Consider the following 20,579-nt stretch of genomic DNA (forward strand, 5'->3'; position numbering starts at 1 on the left):
TGTAGTACGGCAAGAGGTTTGTTTAATAGATGTTCTTAGGTTTTTTCGGTAAAGTCACGTAGGTAAAAAAATAATAATAAAATAATAATAATAATAAATGAAAATAACTATCTTAAATCACGACGTTTCGGAGGCAACACAAGTCTCCGTCTTCAGGTGGGACCGTCAGCCAAATTTACTGTATGATACAGTAAATTTGTTTATTTTCTTTTATTTTATTTTATTATTCATATTTTTTACCTACGTGACTTTACCGAAAAAACCTAAGAATATGAATTATTGCAGTCACGAAAGCTTCAAATCTAGAATTTTTAATAGATGTTTTTTTTGGTTTAGATCGCGTAAATAATAGAGGTTGTGTGGTTATTTACGCGATCTAACTAAAAAACAACTTCTTATGGATCATTTTGGTTTCGAAAGCCTACGTGTTGAACAGGTTTAAGTTTATTGACACCGGGCACGCGTTTGGGGGGGGGGGGTGCGTCATGCTTGCCGGAGCGTCTTATAATCCGGACAACTCGGTCGTCACGGCGGGGGTTGGATTAGGCCTCGGCAAGGTAAGGTAATTGTACCCTTTTTACCTGGTAAAATGGTAAAGGTAAAGGTGTCGACATGCCAAGGGGTAAGGGTAAAGGGTAGGGTAAAAGGTAGGCTCGTTGCTTTTTACCTTTTACCTTACCTGCTAAAGGGTAAAAGGTAGGGTAGAGTGATTGTATTGTGGTAAGGTAAAAGGTAGGGTAAAGGTAGGCTCGTTGTTTTTACACTTTTACCTTACCTTGCCATGGCCTAGTTGGGATGCAGTAACCATCGATTCGAATAATATCGATCCCATTAAGACGACAACACGCGTGAATGGAATCGTTTGGTTAAATATGCACGTGGTTTTTGTTCGTCGATTTGTATATACGCAATACACTACAGGATGCGTAGTGGGTTCGCGTGATCCTCTGCACCCACGAGATTTCGCTGTGCAGTATTCAGCAATTATTTTTAAAACACAAATATTCGATTCTTGAAATGGACTCGCATCACCCAATCGCGATTCGTTACATCCTCTCTACTGATGCCATTTAAAGGACCGTCCCATTAATTTGCAGACGTGTCGATCCACTGCTGGATGAGAGCTTCCCAGAGCCGGCCCAGCCACTAAGCGACCCTTGCAATTGCAAAGGGCCCCGTGGCCAGCAGAGGGCCCCCTAGAGTCACTGCTAGCTAGTGGGTGAAAAAAATCATACATCAAAGGGGCCTCCAACCGAATTTTGCTTAGGGCCCCCAAAGGTCTAGGGCCGGTTCTGGGGCTTCCCCACCGGGTGCGGCGCAAGGATGGCACAGTCGGGTTTTTTACAATCGGGTTTAATTGCCTTTTTATATTAAACCCGATCATCTGAGATTGGGAGAAATCCGATTTAATTGGTTCTAATTGCGGCATCCGAGCGGAACTTCTCAACGATGGGCTTCATCCATTCCAAGCTAAGGAACTCACTGGTGCCCACTATTGTGGAGAATCTCGTGTTCATCAAGACCAACCTACCCGCATTCTACGACTACCCCGTGCCCGACAGCCCCGAGTACGATAGCAGCACCGACGAGGAAGCAGCCTAAGCCTTGGATCAGAGTTTCGTATTCATTAAACCAGGTTTTAATTCCCCGAAATCGGGTTTAATTGTATTAAAGAAAAAACCCGATGCCTGTCGCTGGAAAAATCGGGTTTTTTCCCACTCATGGTGCGGCGTCGATCGTGAGGCTTCTTAGACCATACTTCACCGCGCTGGTCAGCCCGGGTTGGTAAAGGAACACGGTAGATGTGCCTTCATTGTTTTAACAATGTCAAGCGATGGAGACCTATTCGTCAGAGCAGACCGGGTCATGGACAAAATCTCCTGGACGCGCAGTGAAGGTGATTACCAACAACATCCACTCTGTCCACGAACTCACGCTACGTGACCAACGTGGTGAAGTATGGTCAATCAACGACCCACGCGGCGTGGGGGGACTTCATCCAGCAGTGGATTGTCAAAGGGCTGCGAAACGTCGTCATCCCCATTGTCACGAGTCAAAACTATGGGCCGGTTTCGATCTACTGGGTTTCAAGAGCAGAGATAGGCCCCGTCAAAGCCAGTGGTCTGTGTTACGAGGTGTGAAAGGCACGGGGCCTTTGTCTTATAGGGGGCCGTCCATAAATGACGTCACGCACCTGGGGGGGGGGGGGGTCAGACATTTGTGACGATGTGTGACGAGGGGGGGGGTTTGAGAAATGTGACGTCACATCAAAATGTGCAACTTTAAATAGATATAGACAGCACGTTCTACTTAATTAAATATACTTTTTAATAAATGTTTTCTCCTACAACAGAGTGCAGTGCCACATTAAATACACACTACAATGACAATAATTTTAAGCGATTTGAAGCATGTTTTTTTTTCAAAATGGAAATATAGTTTGGGGGGGGGGGGCAGAGCTTTGTGACGTCATATTTGAGGGGGGGGGGGGTCTGACGTTCTGTGACGCCGTGTGACGAGGGGGGGGGGGGGTCAAAAATCGTCAAAAATCGCGTGATGTCATTTATGGACAGCCCCGAGGCAGCAGCCCGTGGGAGGTCCTGGGATAAATCCGCGAAGTTCTGCAATTATAAGTTGTGCAGCGTTGACCAATGCGTTTGGGCCCATGCAGATATTTGACTCTTTTAACTCAAACGTCGAGGAGATTAATGGTTAACGAGGATGTGTTCGACACGACCCCCCGCATGTTGACTCGGCTTTCAGCAGGTGCACAGGTGAGTGGCTTGGGAGGGCGAGGGTCGCGGTTTAAGGGAGGCGACTCGCGAGGTCTCCACTCGACACGGACGCCCTCCCACGCAGAGCTCGCCTCCTTCACCTGCCACGCACACCTCACTACCTGAACCTCCCACACGGACCTCACATCCTTCACCTGCCACGCACACCTCACTACCTGAACCTCCCACACGGACCTCACATCCTTCACCTGCCACGCACACCTCACTACCTGAACCTCCCACACGGATCTCGCATCCTTCACCTGCCTTGTGAGCCTCACCACCTGCCACACAGACTACACCTCCCACCACCCCATCTACTCCTCACCTCCACCAATACCAATAACCCCGCTGTTCGCCACAAAGTGACGGTGACGTCACCATGGCGCTTGTGCCCCCCCCCCCCCCAAACAGAATATATCCCTATTCATAATAATATATAAGAATATATCCCTACTCTTTGGTTCTTTCGGCAAAGTCACGTAGGTGACTTGAGGACGACCGCTTGTGTTGCGAACGAAACGTCGTGATTTATTTTAATTTCTACCCACGTGACTTTACCGAAAGTACCAAAGAGTAGGGATTCCTTGCAGTCACGAAAACTTCAAATCAAGATTAGCTTATATCCCGCCCACTCCTACACAAGGCTCCGCCCACTCCTACACAAAGCCCCGCCCACTCCTACACAAGGCTCCGCCCACTCCTACACAAAGCCCCGCCCACTCCTACACAAGGCTCCGCCCACTCCTACACAAGGTTCCGCCCACTCCCGCATATGGCCCCGCCCATTCCTGCACAGCCCCGCCCACTCCCGCACAGGCCCCGCCCACCCCCACACACGGCCCCCACTCCCGCACATGGCCCCGCCCACTCCCCCACAGGCCCCGCCCACTCCCGCCCACGGCCCCGCCCACTCCCCCACAGGCCCCGCCCACTCCCGCACTGGCCCCCGCCCACTCCCCCACATGCCCCGCCCACTCCCGCACAGGCCCTCCCCCACAGGCCCCGCCCACTCCCGCACTGGCCCCGCCCACTCCCACACATGGCCCCGCCCACTCCCACACATGGCCCCGCCCACCCTTACACATGGCCGCGCCCACTCCCGCACATGGCCCCGCCCACACCTGCCCTGAGCCTCGTTCCCGCCCCGCTCACTCCGCTCCACCTCGCGCACTTTTATTTCGACTTCTTATCTCGCCCATGACGAACTCCTCACACTCAAAACACGAATTATTTCACCCACACACCCGTCACCCACTGCACCGTTACTGACAAAGACAACTCACTCACTTTACCATTCACCGTTTCACACTCACCCTCTCTCTAGCTCACGCAAACACTCGCACTCACCAAAACACTCACACTCACCCAAACACTCACTCACCCAAACACTCACCCTCTCTCTAGCTCACGCAAACACTCACACTCAATCACCCAAACACTCACACTCACTCTTCTCTCTAGCTCACGCAAACACTCACTCACACTCACCCAAACACTCACACTCACCCTCTCTCTAGCTCACGCAAACACTCACTCACACTCACCCAAACACTCACCCTTACATTCACTCGCTTACCCTCTCTCTCACCCACGTGCGATACAGCCACCACCACCACTTCCTCCTCCGCGTCTCGGCTCTTGTCTCCCGCCCGAGAGGAGATGCTTCGTGCTCGCGACCTCACCCCTCGCCTCACTCCCCGCGTGCCCCCCCAGTGAGAGGAGGAGGTGGTGGAGGTGGTGGTGCTGAGGACACGATGTCAGCACGTGGCATCGCTTCACCAACGTCGCCCGCCTCTCCCCCACCGCTCCTCGCCAACGAGGGCGACGATTGGGACCCCGAGTGTGACGACGAGGCGGCTCTCCTCGATCACGACGACCGCGGGGCCCCGGGAGGTGGCGATGGAGGAGGCGCGGGGGGAGATGGAGGAGGAGGTGGTGGTGATGGTGGGTTTGGCCGTGCGCTCTGCCGCTTGCAAAGCGCCACCGCGACCGACCTGGACCCAGGAGACTCGGGGTCCCTGGGGTACACGGAAGACCCCGTGGACTTCACCGAACCGCGGGGGGATTCCCCCGGGACCCGCGCCTGGGCCACCGTGGGGGTCCTCTTCTTCATCAACCTCCTCAACTACATGGACAGGTTCACCGTGTCCGGTGAGACGTGGCACCCGAAGCTTATGGACACCGCTGCTAGTCACTCGGACACGCGCGAATTAACGTCTCGCTCCGATGCTTTTTCAGAATCCCAGCAAAGGCGGCCGGATTGTGGTGGTCGTAGTAGAGACCCATCGGCGTGAGGCACTCACAAAACTACTCACATTTCTCATGGTCCTCTTATTGTGCCAGGCGGTGTGTTACAATGATCCCATTGTACATCGTCACACACCGTCGCCACAGCACCACGTGGGTGACAATAAGGGTCGAGATGGGTTGTGGCGTAGCCAAAACAAAGACCAACAGCAGCTTTTCCGCACTGTTACCACACATTTAGCGGCTGTGTCTGCAGCCTTACGACCGATTTGGCAAATCCACTGCTGGATGACGGCCTCCCGAAGCCGTGTTGCGGGTCGTGGAGCGGTTATTTGACCATACTTCACCGCGCTGGTCTATATATGGGGAGGTACAGTTTATGTGACATTTAGACTGCACGCAGGTAAGGTGAACAGGTTGAGACCAGTAGTGCCTTGTGCAAGATACCAGGATTTACTTAGATAGGGGTGCTTGTCCGTGTTTGTCTCTGTGTGCGTTATTTTGTGGGGAGCGGTGGTGCAGCGGTTAGGGCATTGCCCTACGAACCCGGCTGACTCGAGTTCGATTCCCGCTCACGGCCAACGCCAGTGACGAATATCTGAACTGGTCCTGGGTCGACTCAGCCTCAAATGAGTACCTGGTGCGGTGTGTAAACATCGCCACTAGGAAGACAAAGGCGGCCGGGCGTGGTGCTGAACACGCACCCCCTCGTGTGCCGTGCTGCCATTCAAAAACAGCACTTGCACTAACAGTCTGTTTAGACTATATGGGGGATATTTGTCTTTGTATCGTGTTCATGGATAATAATGTTGTGTATTTGTATCGTATATTTCATTAGAATCTGTAACACGCAGTTTTCGCGCGTGGGGGTGCGGAGGGTAACAAGTGGCGAGCTGGGAAAGCGGCCACAATCGGCGCTCTCGACAATTTCCCAAGCTCTGCGATCCTATATTGGGATGTTTGGCCGCCTACATTAATTAGTGTTCATACACGGTGGCCTTGAACACGTGTAAGCCGACTATACGCCCTCCTTCCCGTATTTGTGCGTCTCCACATGCGAGATAACAGTATTTTGACATGACCCATCGACCACACACCCTCCTTTTGGGTAGTATTGGCTCAATGCAAGCAAAATTTTGCACGGGGTTGGACATTAATCGGCTCGTCGGCAGAGTAAGGTTCACTTAAACCCATACTGCTCGATGTTTATAGGTTTGTAGGCAAAGACCCTCCCTTACTGTGAGATACGAGTTCCTAAGTTAGTCCATAGAGACGAGAAGCCTCTTTTTAATTGGAGGCGTGGGGTTGAAAGTTGCGTGGCAACGCGACGCTTGACCCAAGGCCTCGTCGTGTGGACTCTTCCGGCACTGGGCCCGGTTGATGTTGTTAGTCGCGCAAAATGTTCCTTTACATCACCTGCCATCATCGCCGAGATGTTCTCGGGTGATACCGCGTGTTGTTCGGCATGATGTCCGACGTCTCGCGCCCCACTTGGGTGGCAGGGTGGCGCAGTGGTAACTCGTGTGCCTCACAACAACAATGACCTGGGTTCGATTCCAGACTCGGGCGCCTTTGTGTGTGGATGGGTTCCCTCTCTGCATGGGGTTCCCTCTCATAGCTGGCGTTGGTTAATCATCCCAAAGCTGAACCCTCCTGGGAAACAAAAATAGTCTTCGGACTCATGGACCAATAGGTGATTGTCCTGACGTCGTGCTGGGAGTTTTAGTTCCTGAAGAACAGAAGCGTCTCACTCTGCCTTCACCCTCCACTTCATGAAGAAGGGTGATGTCCGCATCGCACGGAATGACGCGCGGCACAACCCGAAAGTGCATCGCAGAGCAACGCGGCACAACTGCGGATACTCGCGCAGTGGCGATCACGGGGAGACATCTTCATGAGTGGCTGATTGTGAGCCATGGCCACATCTTGACAAATTGGCCACATTACATGGCAGGGCCTAATCGATATGTCCATTGTACATGTCAATGAGACCCTGCATCTTTTGACTAATGAATGCGAGCCCCATGTGATGATGGTGGTGGCGATGATGATGGTAGTTGTGGTAATGGTCATGATGTTGATAATGGTGATGCTGGTGGTGATTATGATGGTGGTAATTATAGTGGTGATGGTGTTGATAATGGTGATGATGTTGATACATGTAAAGTTGATGATGGTGGTGATGATGGCGAAAATGATGCCGGTGATGGTGGTGATAATGTCCGTGGTGTCCCCTCTCCCGTCTCTCTCATGCCATCACAGGAGTGCTCGCTGAAATCCAGACCTTCTTCAACATCGACAACAGCCTCTCCGGGCTTATACCGGCTGGTGAGCCACTCACCACATGATTATCCAGATTTGCGAAGGTGGTGAGGGGGTGGGTGTGAGTGCAGTGGTGGTGAGGGGGTGGGCGTGGTGCTTTTGTCTCGCGCAAATGAGGTTCAATAAACGAACCTCGTAACTTGATGGCGGGTGCCCCGTGATGATGGTAACGATAATGATGTGACGACGGAGATGCTGACGTGTGGCGCTAACCGCTGCCTTCCACGTGTTCTCACCTGCTCCTGGCGTGCGCCGTGTGCGTGTGTGTGTTCGTGCGTGTGCAGTGTTCCTGTGCAGCTACATGATTCTTGCTCCGCTCTTCGGATTCCTGGGCGACCGCTACCCACGCAAGTTCATAATAGCCGCCAGTATCCTCGTGTGGAGCGGCACCACTCTGGGGGGCTCCTTCGTCCAGGAAACGGTGAGCATCCCCCCCCCCCACCAAACCAACCCCAGCTGCCCCTACTTCTCACCGCGTAACGTGTGTTTCTGCGGGTCCCTCCCTAATTCACTCTGAACCCCCTGAGAATGCCGGGCCCCCTCCTGTCCGGAACCAAACGTCACTGTAAGCGATCTCAGGGGTAGCTCTGTGGTGTCCGCTTCCGCGGGTCGTTCTCTTGACAGGAAGGGTTGCATTGCTCTCATGCATCATCAGGATACAATTCTTGGAAAGGACAAAAAATAATATAATGGAGAATTTGGCTCCCCTAGGGAAGCCATCGTGAAAGTTCCCCCCCGCCCCGCCACCATCATCCGGCAGTCACCCATTAAAGAGTCCCCAGCATTGAGTAAGCAGTGTGCATGTATCAATCCACTGCTGGCTGAGGGTCTCCCAACGCCATACGGTATTGTTGTACCGTACAAAAACTCCCACGTCTAGGCTCCTTGCTCTTAATCAATGCGCACTGACCAGGTGGTGACGTTTTGTCAAACTAGCTGCGTGACCTGCACGGTTGTGGATTTAAAAATGATGGACCTATCACCTCGCTCCAGATCTCACTGCCTCCTCCCCTGGTTCCCTTGGCCTTCCCCGCCCTGCACCCCCTGCACCCCCTGCACCCCCCTGCCCCCCGCCCCCCCCCCCCCCCCGTGGGGTTGTCAGGAGTTTGCGGGGTTCCTGGTGTCGCGCGCCCTGGTTGGGGTGGGTGAGGCCGGCTACTCGACCGTGGCAGCGACGATCCTGGGAGACCTCTTCGTGGGCTCGACTCGCACGCGCGTCCTCGCGCTCTACTACAGCGCCATCCCCATCGGCAGGTGAGCGAGCGGGTGGGCGAGTTGGTGGGTGGGCGTGTGAGCGCGAGCGCGTGCGTGTGGTTGGGTGACGGGCAAATCGTTAACTGCGGCTAATTAATGGTAATTGCAAGCGCTCGCGATACATTTACTCTTGCCTCTTGCCCCCCCTCCCCCCCTTGCACCCCCCCTTGCACCCCCCCACCACCACCACCACCACCGTCACCATCCTGCCGCTTTACCAGTGGCCTCGGCTACATCGTGGGGTCAAAGATCGCCGAGGTGACGGGAGACTGGAGAAATGCTCTCAGGGTGAGGAGGCTCGTGCACACACACAGCACAGTCTTGGTTAGGATAAGGGCTACAAAACAACCAGGGTAAGGGCTAGGAATACAGTTAACTGCTGTTTATCCATATTGCTGTTTAACCGTGCTTGTGACCAGCGTGGTGAAGTATGGTCAAACAACCCCCAGTACTGACATGGCATGGGAAGGCCTTCATCCAGCAGTATTGATAACACTGGATATATTTGTTCGATAACCGTATTTGCCATGTACCATTGATTTTCACGACCCTCTTAACCCTGTGATCCATGACCCTTGGCCATGACCCCTGTATCTTAACCGTGACCCGGGTTCTGCCTTGGCCATGACCCTCCAATTTTATCCATGACTCCAGGGTGTACCTTGACCGTGACCCCCCTGGCCCCTGACTGTGGTGTGTGTGTGTGGACGGTGACCGTGACCCCTGGTAGGTGACCCCTGGGCTGGGGCTGCTGGCCTGCGTGCTCGTGGTGCTCGTGGTGGTGGAGCCGGAGCGGGGGGCGGTGGAGCAGCTTCGCTCAGCGGGAGGCGGCCCGGCAGCCAGGCCCCGCACCACGTGGTTCACGGACGTGCGCATGCTGTGCTCCAAGTGCGATGCTGCAGCAGCTGTGCCGCACCTGCACCCCCACCACACACCTGCACCCCCACCACACACCTGCACCCCCACCACACACCTGCACCCCCACCACACACCTGCACCCCCACCACACACCTGCACCCCCACCACACACCTGCACCCCCATCACACACCTGCACCCCCACCACACACCTGCACACCCACCACACACCTGCACCCCCACCACACACCTGCACCCCCATCACACACCTGCACCCCCACCACACACCTGCACCCCCATCACACACCTGCACCCCCACCACACACCTGCACACCCACCACACACCTGCACCCCCACCACACACCTGCACCCCCACCACACACCTGCACCCCCATCACACACCTGCACCCCCACCACACACCTGCACCCCCATCACACACCTGCACCCCCACCACACACCTGCACCCCCACCACACACCTGCACCCCCACCACACACCTGCACCCCCACCACACACCTGCACCCCCACCACACACCTGCACCCCCATCACACACCTGCACCCCCATCACACACCTGCACCCCCATCACACACCTGCACACCCATCACACACCTGCACCCCCACCACACACCTGCACCCCCACAACACACCTGCACCCCCATCACACACCTGCACCCCCATCACACACCTGCACCCCCACCACATGATATAAATGAAGACTACAATGATAATTATGATGACCCCACGACGACAACGATGATGACGACATCGATGTCGATGACTCTGTGCCCTCAGCCGCAGCCTCGTGTTGTCCAGCCTGGGCTTCACGTGCGTGTCGTTCGTGTCGGGAGCGCTCGCGCTGTGGTCGCCGCTCTACCTGGAGCTGGCGGCCGTCGTGCGCGGCTCCCTGCAGCCGTGCGAGCACCAGCCCTGCCCCGGCTTCAGCAGGTGACGCTAGCAGACTCACGGCTCCGCTCCGGCCTCGGGTTGTCCCCCGTCCTGGTTTTCCCCGGGATCGTCCTCTGTGTTTGGTAGCTGTCCCATAAGTCAGTCTCCCATGGGATGACAAAAGCCCTGGGTTTTGTTACCATCATCATCGCTGCCACCACCACCATCATCACGATGATGATCATCACCACTCAAGACGAAGCATCCACATGCGGCGGTGATACTGGATTCAGCATGCAGGGCTTCGTTTCACTTGCCCCACCACATCCAGCGCACCTCTCGCTATGGCTGCTAGTCAGGCGACACATATTCTTGCCGACCAGCGACCCGGGAAATATTCAGTGAGAAAGTAAGCTCTACTCACATACGCTCACCTGCCTCATCCCTCTCACCACCCTGCCACCGCCCTCTCACCATCTCTCTCGATCCTCTCACCCCCTATAACTTCACTCACCACCCACTCACCCCCCTTCACCCCTGTGAAATAAATTTCCAGCGACCTGTGAAAAAAATATTTGTTCGTACAAAATGAAGCCCTGGTGGCGATGATACCGGGCACCTAACATTTGCTCTCAACCCCTCATACCCCTCTTCTCGCCTCTCTCACCTCTCTCACCTCTCTCGCCCCCCGCCGGCAGCGTGAGCGTGGTGTTTGGGGCGCTCACGTGCTGCGCCGGGCTGGCCGGCGTGGCGCTGGGCAGCGAGGCCGCGCGGCGCTGGCGGCGGCACGAGCCGAGCGCCGAGCCCCTGGTGTGCGGCCTGGGCCTCCTCGCCTCCGGGCCCTTCCTCTACGCCGCCCTGCTGCTGGCAAAGAGCTCCCCCGTCACCACCTACGTGAGCGTGGGGGGGTGGTGGTGGTGGGGGTCAGGTGGGTGAGAGGGAGGGCAGGAGGTGGGCGGGCGCGGCGACGATTTGTAGAGGGAGGTCATCTTTCGTAAGATGAGAAGGAGTGGAGGAATGCAGCCTGCAGTGGAGTGGCCAGATGCCCGTGACAGGAGAATGCCACCAAACAGGAATCCATCAAAGACAATATGGCCGCGAGGGACCGAGGAAGAGCTCCCCCATGACCACTTTTGTGAATTTGGGGGGGGGCAGGGTGTGAGCAGGCAGGTTTATTCGAGAATACATTTGCTGTACTGCCATATCGCACCTCGTGGCTTTTGCAGTTTGAAGTTGATTTCTTTAATCAGCTGAGAACTCAAGAGGGCAGATAGCGACGAGTCTGATTTACTAGAGTGACTTGGGCCACCACATTGACGAAATCTAAACAAACTGAATAAAGTACAGCCATGAGGTAACTAGCTATTGGAACAAGAAAAAAAACCTAAAATAAATTCTTTTAAAATATTCTATAATATTTGTATTGCATATGGCAATATGTTCAGGAGCTAAATGGCAATGAGGCTGCCCTCACACTAATTGTTATTAATCAGGTGCCAAGGCTGGCGATGTGCCACAGGGAGAGGCGGCCTGTCTCTGCCCTCTGCTCCCCCTCCCTCATCCACCTCATCCACCTCGTCGTCGTTTCAGGTGTTCATCTTTCTCGGAGAGGTGCTCCTCTTCTTGAACTGGGCCCTCATCGCCGACATTATGCTGGTGAGAACGACGATGATGATGGCGGCACCGCCGCCGTTTCACAGCGCATGCCCGCGATACACGCCACGTCCGAGGATGACCACGGTGATGACGACGACGATAACCACGACGACGATAACCACGGCGATGACACTGCGATAACGACGATGATGACAACGACGATGACAAAGGAGATGACCACGGCGATAACGACGATGATGACAACGAAGATGATGACAACGACGATGACTACGACGATGACTACGACTATAACCACGACGACGATGACCACAGCGATGACTACGACGATAACGACGATGATGAACATGACGATGACCATGGCGATGACTACGACTATAACCACGACGACGATGACCACGGCGATGACCACAGCGATAATGACGACGATGACCACGGCGATGACAAAGGAGATGACCACGGCGATAATGACGACGATGATGACAATGATGACGATAAAGACGATGTAGATTACACTCGCTGCTGCTGCAATGATGATGATGATGACGTCGGTTGTGAAGCTGGTGGTGATGATGACGTTGAGGTTGATGACAAAGATGCTGCAGAAGTTGATTATTGTGCTGCTGTTGCAGCTGCTGCTGCTTATTAATGTTGCTGCTGCTGATTATTAATGTTGCTACTGCTGGTTAATGTTGCTAGTGTTGATAATGATTATTGTCATGAATTTGTTGCAGCTCATGACTGCTGTTGCCTTCCCTTTGTAGTTCGTGGTTGTTCCCACTCGCCGCTCCACCGCCAACTCACTACAGATGCTGCTGTGCCACCTGCTGGGTGATGCGGGCAGCCCGTTCCTCATTGGAAAGGTGCGTCACCAACACGCGCGCACACACCCACACATTCCCCTCGCGGCCTTGACCAGCCTGCGGGGGAAGCGCCGTTAGCGAGCACCCGTTGCTGTCGGCACGGCGCACGTGGTGGGGTAGGGGGGAAGGGCGGACGTGCTGTCAGCAGACGGTGCACCGCGCTATGTATCCGACGACCCAAGCTCCATTCGCGGCTCCGGCCGACGTCGGTGACGATTATCCCAACTGATCCCTGGTCGGGGTGGGTGGGGGGGGACGCCCTGCGTTCGTGTTTGTCGCCGGCAGATCGCGGACTTGGTGCAGCGCTCGGACTCGTGGCTGGGCCGGCTCGAGGCGCTGCTCACGGCGCAGCTGTGCTGCCCCTTGGTGTGCGTGCTGGGCGCCGCCTGCTTCCTGGCCACGGCGCTGGTCCTCCCGCGCGACCGCGTGCGCTACCGCGCCGAGATGAGCGGTGACGAGCGCGGGTCCTGCACGCGGCACCATCTGCGCCATTAGTCAGACAGACGGATCGTTGGCTCGCTCGATCGCTCGCTCGATCGATCGCTCACTTACTCACTAAGCTAGCTCGCTTATATGTTGTGCACTTACTCACCTAGGTCGCACGCTCACTCGCTCAACCTTGCCAGATCACTCGGACTCGCAAAGCCATGTCACTTAAGTTGTCACTTACTCACGAATCTAGTTTAAGCAAAGTCACTCGCTCAACTCATTCAGAGACACGTTTCATTCGCCCACTAAATAGCTGACTCGCTTCACTCAACAATCCAGATCACTCGTACATTGGGAACGTGAGCGGATCACTCGTGCACACTCACTCACCTGTTCACTTAGTCACTCACTCACACTCAATCTCACTCGCACTCACTCTCCGAACCCCTCGCACTCACTCGGCCAACAAGCAATCTCCTCACTCGCACTCACAAGACCACTCACTCAGCCATCCTGTTCACTTTATACACTCACCACTCACTTGGCATGGGTGGAGTTGAGGGTGAGTAGTGGTGGTGGTTGCTTTGGGGGTGAGTGGTGGTGGTAGAGTTGGGAGTGAGTGGTGGAGTACGGGTTGAGTGGTGGAGTTGGGGGTGAGTGTTGGTGGTGGTGTTGGGGGTGCGGGTGATCTGAGTGGATCGCTGGTTTGGTGTGGTGTGGTGTGGTTTGTGGTGTGGTGTGGTGTGTGGTTTGGTGTGTGGTGTTTGGTGTTTGATGTGGTGTGTGGTGTGGTGTGTGGTGTGTGCAGCTGCCGCTGAAGATCCCGGTCACGACCTCCTCGTGCCGATGCCCGGGGGTCGCGCTGCCACCGTGCGCATTGAAGATGTCCTCTCCTAGAGAAGCAGACATCGTCGTCGTTATCATCATCAGCAGCAGCAGCATCATCACCGTATTCATCATGATGATCACCACCATCTCATTGTCGTTAACATCATCGTTGGCAGTAGCAGAATTAACTACAAGAGCATCACTTATTCTCAGTATTGTCACACTGTATATAAATAAATCATCATCACCACCACAATGTCAACGTCACCATCATCCACGCCGTTAGTATTTGGAGGTTGGGGGGGTCACTCCGTGTCGTCTATGGTGAATGTATTTTCCACGGCAGCCAATGCCCGACTTGTGGTTTGCGCCTCCTTGAATTTGGGAATAAAAGCGAATTTTGTTGAGAGTCCGTGGAGTCGTCTGCCTTGCACGGCGCCACCCGCTGCACTCCGTGAGGTCACCGCGCACGCGGGGATGGGTGAGCTGGCACCGCGGCCGAGATTTAAGACCGATTCGTAAGGATGTGTCGTTTAATGTTGTCCCCTTGCATGGCACCAGAGGCAAAACAGTCCTCATATATATATAAATTAATTGTAGCAGACACTAATTTAAAACATTCTTAACTATTTTAATAAAGTGGAAAGTGTTCTTAACACTGCAACCAACGCTGACGTGCAGTTCTTTCCAGCAGGAAAGCGTCACCGAGTCTCGTGACTCCTTTTCAGGAGAGTCTTGGAATCGAGAACAAGGCTGGCACGTGTCGTGGAGCTGAGTGGGACGTGTGTGCAGCGTGGGGTGGGGGGCGATTACCGTTGTCGCCTGGGGTCTGGCGATCGAGGGGAAGAGAAGACCTAAGGGGCCGTCCATAAATGACGTCACGCGATTTTGGACGATTATTTACCCCCCCCACTCGTCACACGGCGTCACAAAAATCAGACCCCCCCCTCAAATATGACGTCACAAACCTCTGCCCCTCCCCCCCCAAAAACATGCTTCAAATCGCTTTAAACTATTGTCATTGTAGTGCGTATTTAATGTGGCGCTGCACTCTGATGTTGTAGGAGAAAACATTTATGAAAAAGTCTATTTAATTCAGTAGAACGTGTTGTTTTTATTTATTTAAAGTTGCGCATTTTGATGTGACGTCACATTTCTCAAACCCCCCCCTCGTCACACATCATGTTTTATTTTGGGGGGGGGGGCAGAGCTTTGTGACGTCATATTTGAGGGGAGGTCTGACTTTTTTGTGACGCCGTGTGACGAGGGGGGGGTCAAAAATCGTTCAAAATCGCGTGACGTCATTTATGGACGGCCCCATAATACCGTCAGCAAGTTCGGTGATTCCATCGCAGTCCGATTTTATTGTACCACAGCGCCCACTGGTGGCGAAGATTTGAAACTTGAAAAAAAAATTCGATTCAAAGCTTTCGTGACTGTAGGGATTCATATTCTTGGTTCTTTCGGTTAAGTCACGTAGAAGGGAAATAATAAAATAAAATGAAAATAGATAAAAATAAAACAATCAAATTATCTTCATTGTTTTATTTTTATTAACAATACAGCTATCTGTATTGTTTTATTTTCATTATTTTATTATTTTCCTTCTACGTGACTTTACCGAAAGAACCAAGAATTTTAAAAACATATTTTAAACTTTCCTCCCGAAACTCTTTGCTTCTTTCGGTAAATTCTTGATTTGAAGCTTTCGTGACTGCAGGGATTCATACTCTTAGGTTTTTTCGTTAAAGTCACGTAGGTAAAAAATAAAATAATAATAAATCACGACGTTTCGGAGGCAACACAAGTCTCCGTCTTCAGGTGGGACCGTCACACCCAAATTTACTGTAAATTGTAAATTTAGCTGTGACGGTCCCACCTGAAGACGGAGACTTGTGTTGCCTCCGAAACGTCGTGATTTATGATTATTTATTAATATTTTATTATTATTTTATTTTTTACCTACGTGACTCTTTCGGTAAAGTGACGTAGGTAATAAAATAGAGACCGGATCATGTGAGCCTTCTTGTCTATTCCTGCAGTCACGAAAGCTTCAAATCAAGATTGAACCACCTCAACGGGGAGGGTTCCACACATCTGTTAGAGATTTGTGATTTCGAAAAGTTTTTTTGGTTTGGCCATGTTTGTTTGTTGTAGTACGGAGTTAGAATGATGGCTTTAATTCAAGTTGTTTTGTGGTTGTTGTTGTTGTTTGACTTGCATCCCACTGGGATTTTTGCACAGCGTTGGTGTACGGTGCTTTTTTCTGCAGTTTTTTCCTGGATTTTTCTGTTTGCGCATACTCACTTTAAGATCTTCTTGGTTCTTTCGGTAAAGTCAAGTAAAAGGGAAATAATACAATAATAAAAATAAAACATAATAAAATACAATTCTCACGACGTTTCGGCCACAACGCAAGCAGCCGTCCTCAGGTGAAGAACAGGTCTGTCGGAAAGACAGCGTCTGAATGAGCACCACCAATCTTGGCAGCGTATATTTAAGCTGAGTTGGAGGGGGAAGGGCACCTTGACAAAGGAATTTGCATATCAAGAGGAATTTAGCATATTTTTGGGAAATGCAGACATGGGATTAGTCACTACTTGTGGAATGCGTAGGAGGTGGGGGGGGGGTTCAAAGTCATATTATGCCCGTGCATTATGCAGGATTAGCAGCATCAATGGGAGGGAGTAGGGTTAGCAGTAATAAAGGGAAGGAATTTTAATAGTAAGGAGCTGCAGCAGCTAAACCACCACGTAAAAAACTAAAATATAAACTACATCAGTATCACCTCCTACGCATTTCACAAGTAGTGACTAATCCCATATCTGCATTTTCCATAAATATGCTAAATTCCTCTTGATATGAAAATTCCTTTGTCAAGGCGCCCTTCCCCCTCCAACCCAGCTTACATATACGCTGCCAAGCGTGGTGGTGCTCATTCAGACGCTGTCTTTCCGACAGACCTGTTCTCTTCACCTGAGGACGGCTGCTTGCGTTGTGGCCGAAATGTCGTGAGAATTGTATTTTATAATGTTTTATTTTTATTATTTTATTATTTCCCTTCTACGTGACTTTACCGAAAGAACCAAGAAGATGAATCTCTGCAGTCACGAAAGCTTTAAATCGAAATTTCACTTTAAGATGTTTTCTTGTTCATGTTTTTGTTTGTTGCGGTTGCACTCGATTCAAGAGCCGAATGGCTCACAGGGCTACACCTAATAAATAAAAAATGAAAAACAAAAACAGACTACGAGACAAGAAGGCTCTAATTCTACCCACGTGATTTCCTCCCGACCTCCCCCACTTATCATTCTTCCCGGTCTTTTCTTGCCCCATGTCTCTGTGTTCCAGAGTCAATTCTCTTCATATCATGGCACCGTCCTCTCCATCTATCTCAGGTTTCTTCTCGACTTTGCCGGTCTCTCCTCTGTCTTCGGTAGGCGCCGTGGCCCCCTTGTCCCGTTCTGCACCTTCGCTCCATAATATCGCATATTCAGAGTTCATCCGTTCATTTGCCGACGCTGACCGGGAATGCGAACTCTGCCCACCCACCCCACCCACCCACCCCACCCGACCTACCCCACCCCCACCACCCCACCTACCCCACCCCACCCCACCTACCTCATTCCACCCACCCCACCTACCCCACCCCACCCACCCCACCCCACCTACCCCACCCCACCTACCCCACCCCACCCCACCTACCCCACCCCACCCCACCTACCCCACCCCACCCACCTTACCTACCCCACCTACCCCACTCCACCTACCCCACCTACCCCACCCCACCTACAAACTCCGGGGCCGTGAAAGTTGGTGATGGCTCTGCTTAGGGGCCGTCCATAAATGACGTCACGCACCTAGGGGGGGGGGGGGTCAGACATTTGTGACGTGTGACGAGGGGGGGGGGGTTGAGAAATGTGACGTCACATCAAAATGCGCAACTTTAAATAAAATATAGACAACACGTCCTACTGTATTAAATAGACGTTTTAATAAATGTTTTCTCCTACAACATCAGAGTGCAGCGCCACATTAAATACGCACTACAATGACAATAGTTTAAAGCGATTTAAAGCAAGTTTTTGGGGGGGGAGCAGAGCTTTGTGACGTCATATTTGAGGGGGGGGGGTCTGACTTTTTGTGACGCCGTGTGACGAGGGGGGGGGGGTCAAAAATCGTCCAAAATCGCGTGACGTCATTTATGGACGGCCCCTTATTAAAATCATCGACGCGAATGACAATTCTTTGTTTGTATTTGTTGTATACAATAAAAGCTTGGAGAGATGAAAGAAATAACCCAAACTACTCATTGAGTATGAATGTTTTGCGTTTGATCGTTGTAAATAAAATTACGTTAAAAAAAATATTAAACGATCAAGCCGTGGGGGGGGATTTGAACCCGCGAGCTCGCGACTCGCAGCCCCGCGCACTCCCCACTCGACCACAGAGAAGTTGATGGCCTCGCGTCGCCATGGAGACTCGGGTGGTCGTCACGTGGCAAGAGACCCGGGCGCGAACCTGGGTCACTGGAGGTCAGCGATACAACCGCGAGCCACGCTCCCCCCCTCCCTCTCCTCTTATCCCTTGAAACACTCTCCCACAGAAACACTCTCCTCCTCGCTCGGGGTGTTCTCTGGTGAGTCCCGTGGCCGCGTGAAGTGATGTTGGAAATGGGGGTGGTTGTGGTGGTGATTTGATAGAAGTTGTGGTGGTGGTAGAGATTACGGTGATGGTGGTTACGGTGTTGGCGGAGGTGGTGGTGGTTGTGGAGATGGTGACGATGTAGGTCATGTTTGTGGGTTTTAGTGGTGGCGATTGCCCCAACAGTCTAAGGCTATACGGGGGAACTTTGTCTTTGCTTGGTGGTGATTACGGTGGTTTTGGTTGTGGACAGCGGTGGTGTCAATTTGTGTCGTTCACAGCCGTCGATTTGCCATCATTAATCAGCGGCCAATTGGCCCTTCCCCTCACTGCAGCTCCTTCCCCTCTTCGTCGCTCCCACTCACCCCGTCCCTCTCGCCCTGCCACGCAGACCCCCATGGTAGAGTGGTGGCAGAGAGGAAGGTGGGAGCAGGGAGAGTGGGAGAGAGGAAGGGTGGGAGCAGGCAGGGTGAGAGCAGAGAGGGAGAGTGGTAGAGACGAAGGGTGGGAGCAGGGAGAGTGGGAGAGAGGAAGGGTGGGAGCAGGGAGAGTGGGAGAGAGGAAGGGTGGGAGCAGGGAGAGTGGGAGAGAGGAAGGGTGGGAGCAGGGAGAGTGGGAGAGAGGAAGGGTGGGAGCAGGGAGAGTGGGAGAGAGGAAGGGTGGGAGCAGGGAGAGTGGGAGAGAGGAAGGGTGGGAGCAGGGGGAGTGGGAGAGAGGAAGGGTGGGAGCAGGGAGAGTGGGAGAGAGGAAGGGTGGGAGCAGGGAGAGTGGGAGAGAGGAAGGGTGGGAGCAGGGAGAGTGGGAGAGAGGAAGGGTGGGAGCAGGGAGAGTGGGAGAGAGGAAGGGTGGGAGCAGGGAGAGTGGGAGAGAGGAAGGGTGGGAGCAGGGAGAGTGGGAGAGAGGAAGGGTGGGAGCAGGGAGAGTGGGAGAGAGGAAGGGTGGGAGCAGGGAGAGTGGGAGAGAGGAAGGGTGGGAGCAGGCAGGGTGAGAGCAGAGAGGGAGAGTGGTAGAGACGAAGGGTGGGAGCAGGGAGAGTGGTAGAGACGAAGGGTGGGAGCAGGGAGAGTGGGAGAGAGGAAGGGTGGGAGCAGGGAGAGTGGGAGAGAGGAAGGGTGGGAGCAGGGAGAGTGGGAGAGAGGAAGGGTGGGAGCAGGGAGAGTGGGAGAGAGGAAGGGTGGGAGCAGGGAGAGTGGGAGAGAGGAAGGGTGGGAGCAGGGAGAGTGGGAGAGAGGAAGGGTGGGAGCAGGGATAGTGGGAGAGAGGAAGGGTGGGAGCAGGGAGAGTGGGAGAGAGGAAGGGTGGTAGCAGGCAGGGTGAGAGCAGAGAGGGAGAGTGGTAGAGACGAAGGGTGGGAGCAGGGAGAGTGGGAGAGAGGAAGGGTGGGAGCAGGGAGAGTGGGAGAGAGGAAGGGTGGGAGCAGGGAGAGTGGGAGAGAGGAAGGGTGGGAGCAGGGAGAGTGGGAGAGAGGAAGGGTGGGAGCAGGGAGAGTGGGAGAGAGGAAGGGTGGGAGCAGGGAGAGTGGTAGAGACGAAGGGTGGGAGCAGGGAGAGTGGGAGAGAGGAAGGGTGGTAGCAGGCAGGGAGGGTGGAAGCAGAGAGGGAGAGTGGGAGAGAGGAAGGGTGGGAGCAGGGAGAGTGGGAGCAGAGAGGGAGTGGGGGAGAGGAAGGGTGGGAGCAGGGAGAGTGGGAGAGAGGAAGGGTGGGAGCAGGGAGAGTGGGAGCAGGCAGGGAGGGTGGGAGCAGGGAGAGTGGAGAAAGGGAGAGGGTAGAGAGAGAGATCAGCAGCGTGAAAGCGAGGGAGAGGTAAGAGTGGTAGCAAGGGGAGAGAGGGGGGTGGGAGGGTGTGGGTGGCGTCAAAA

At 53.6% G+C, this 20,579-nt stretch overlaps 1 protein-coding gene across 1 annotated transcript; it reads left to right on the forward strand.

Annotated features, from left to right (window-relative positions):
• Positions 1 to 3,869: 3,869 nt before the first annotated feature.
• Positions 3,870 to 14,486, forward strand: LOC144730946 (protein spinster homolog 1-like). Its single transcript, XM_078611826.1, has 12 exons — positions 3,870 to 4,928; positions 7,287 to 7,352; positions 7,631 to 7,767; positions 8,449 to 8,600; positions 8,822 to 8,888; positions 9,331 to 9,488; positions 10,251 to 10,403; positions 11,042 to 11,237; positions 11,934 to 11,999; positions 12,722 to 12,820; positions 13,106 to 13,271; positions 14,058 to 14,486. Exons 1-12 carry the CDS (start codon positions 4,532 to 4,534, stop codon positions 14,144 to 14,146), a joined length of 1,746 nt encoding a protein of 581 aa, XP_078467952.1. The 5' UTR covers positions 3,870 to 4,531; the 3' UTR covers positions 14,147 to 14,486.
• Positions 14,487 to 20,579: the final 6,093 nt, after the last annotated feature.

This window comes from Lampetra planeri, chromosome 37 (genome assembly GCF_965212315.1).
Source record: "Lampetra planeri chromosome 37, kcLamPlan1.2.h2, whole genome shotgun sequence".
In the NCBI taxonomy this organism is placed as follows: Eukaryota; Metazoa; Chordata; class Hyperoartia; order Petromyzontiformes; family Petromyzontidae; genus Lampetra; species Lampetra planeri.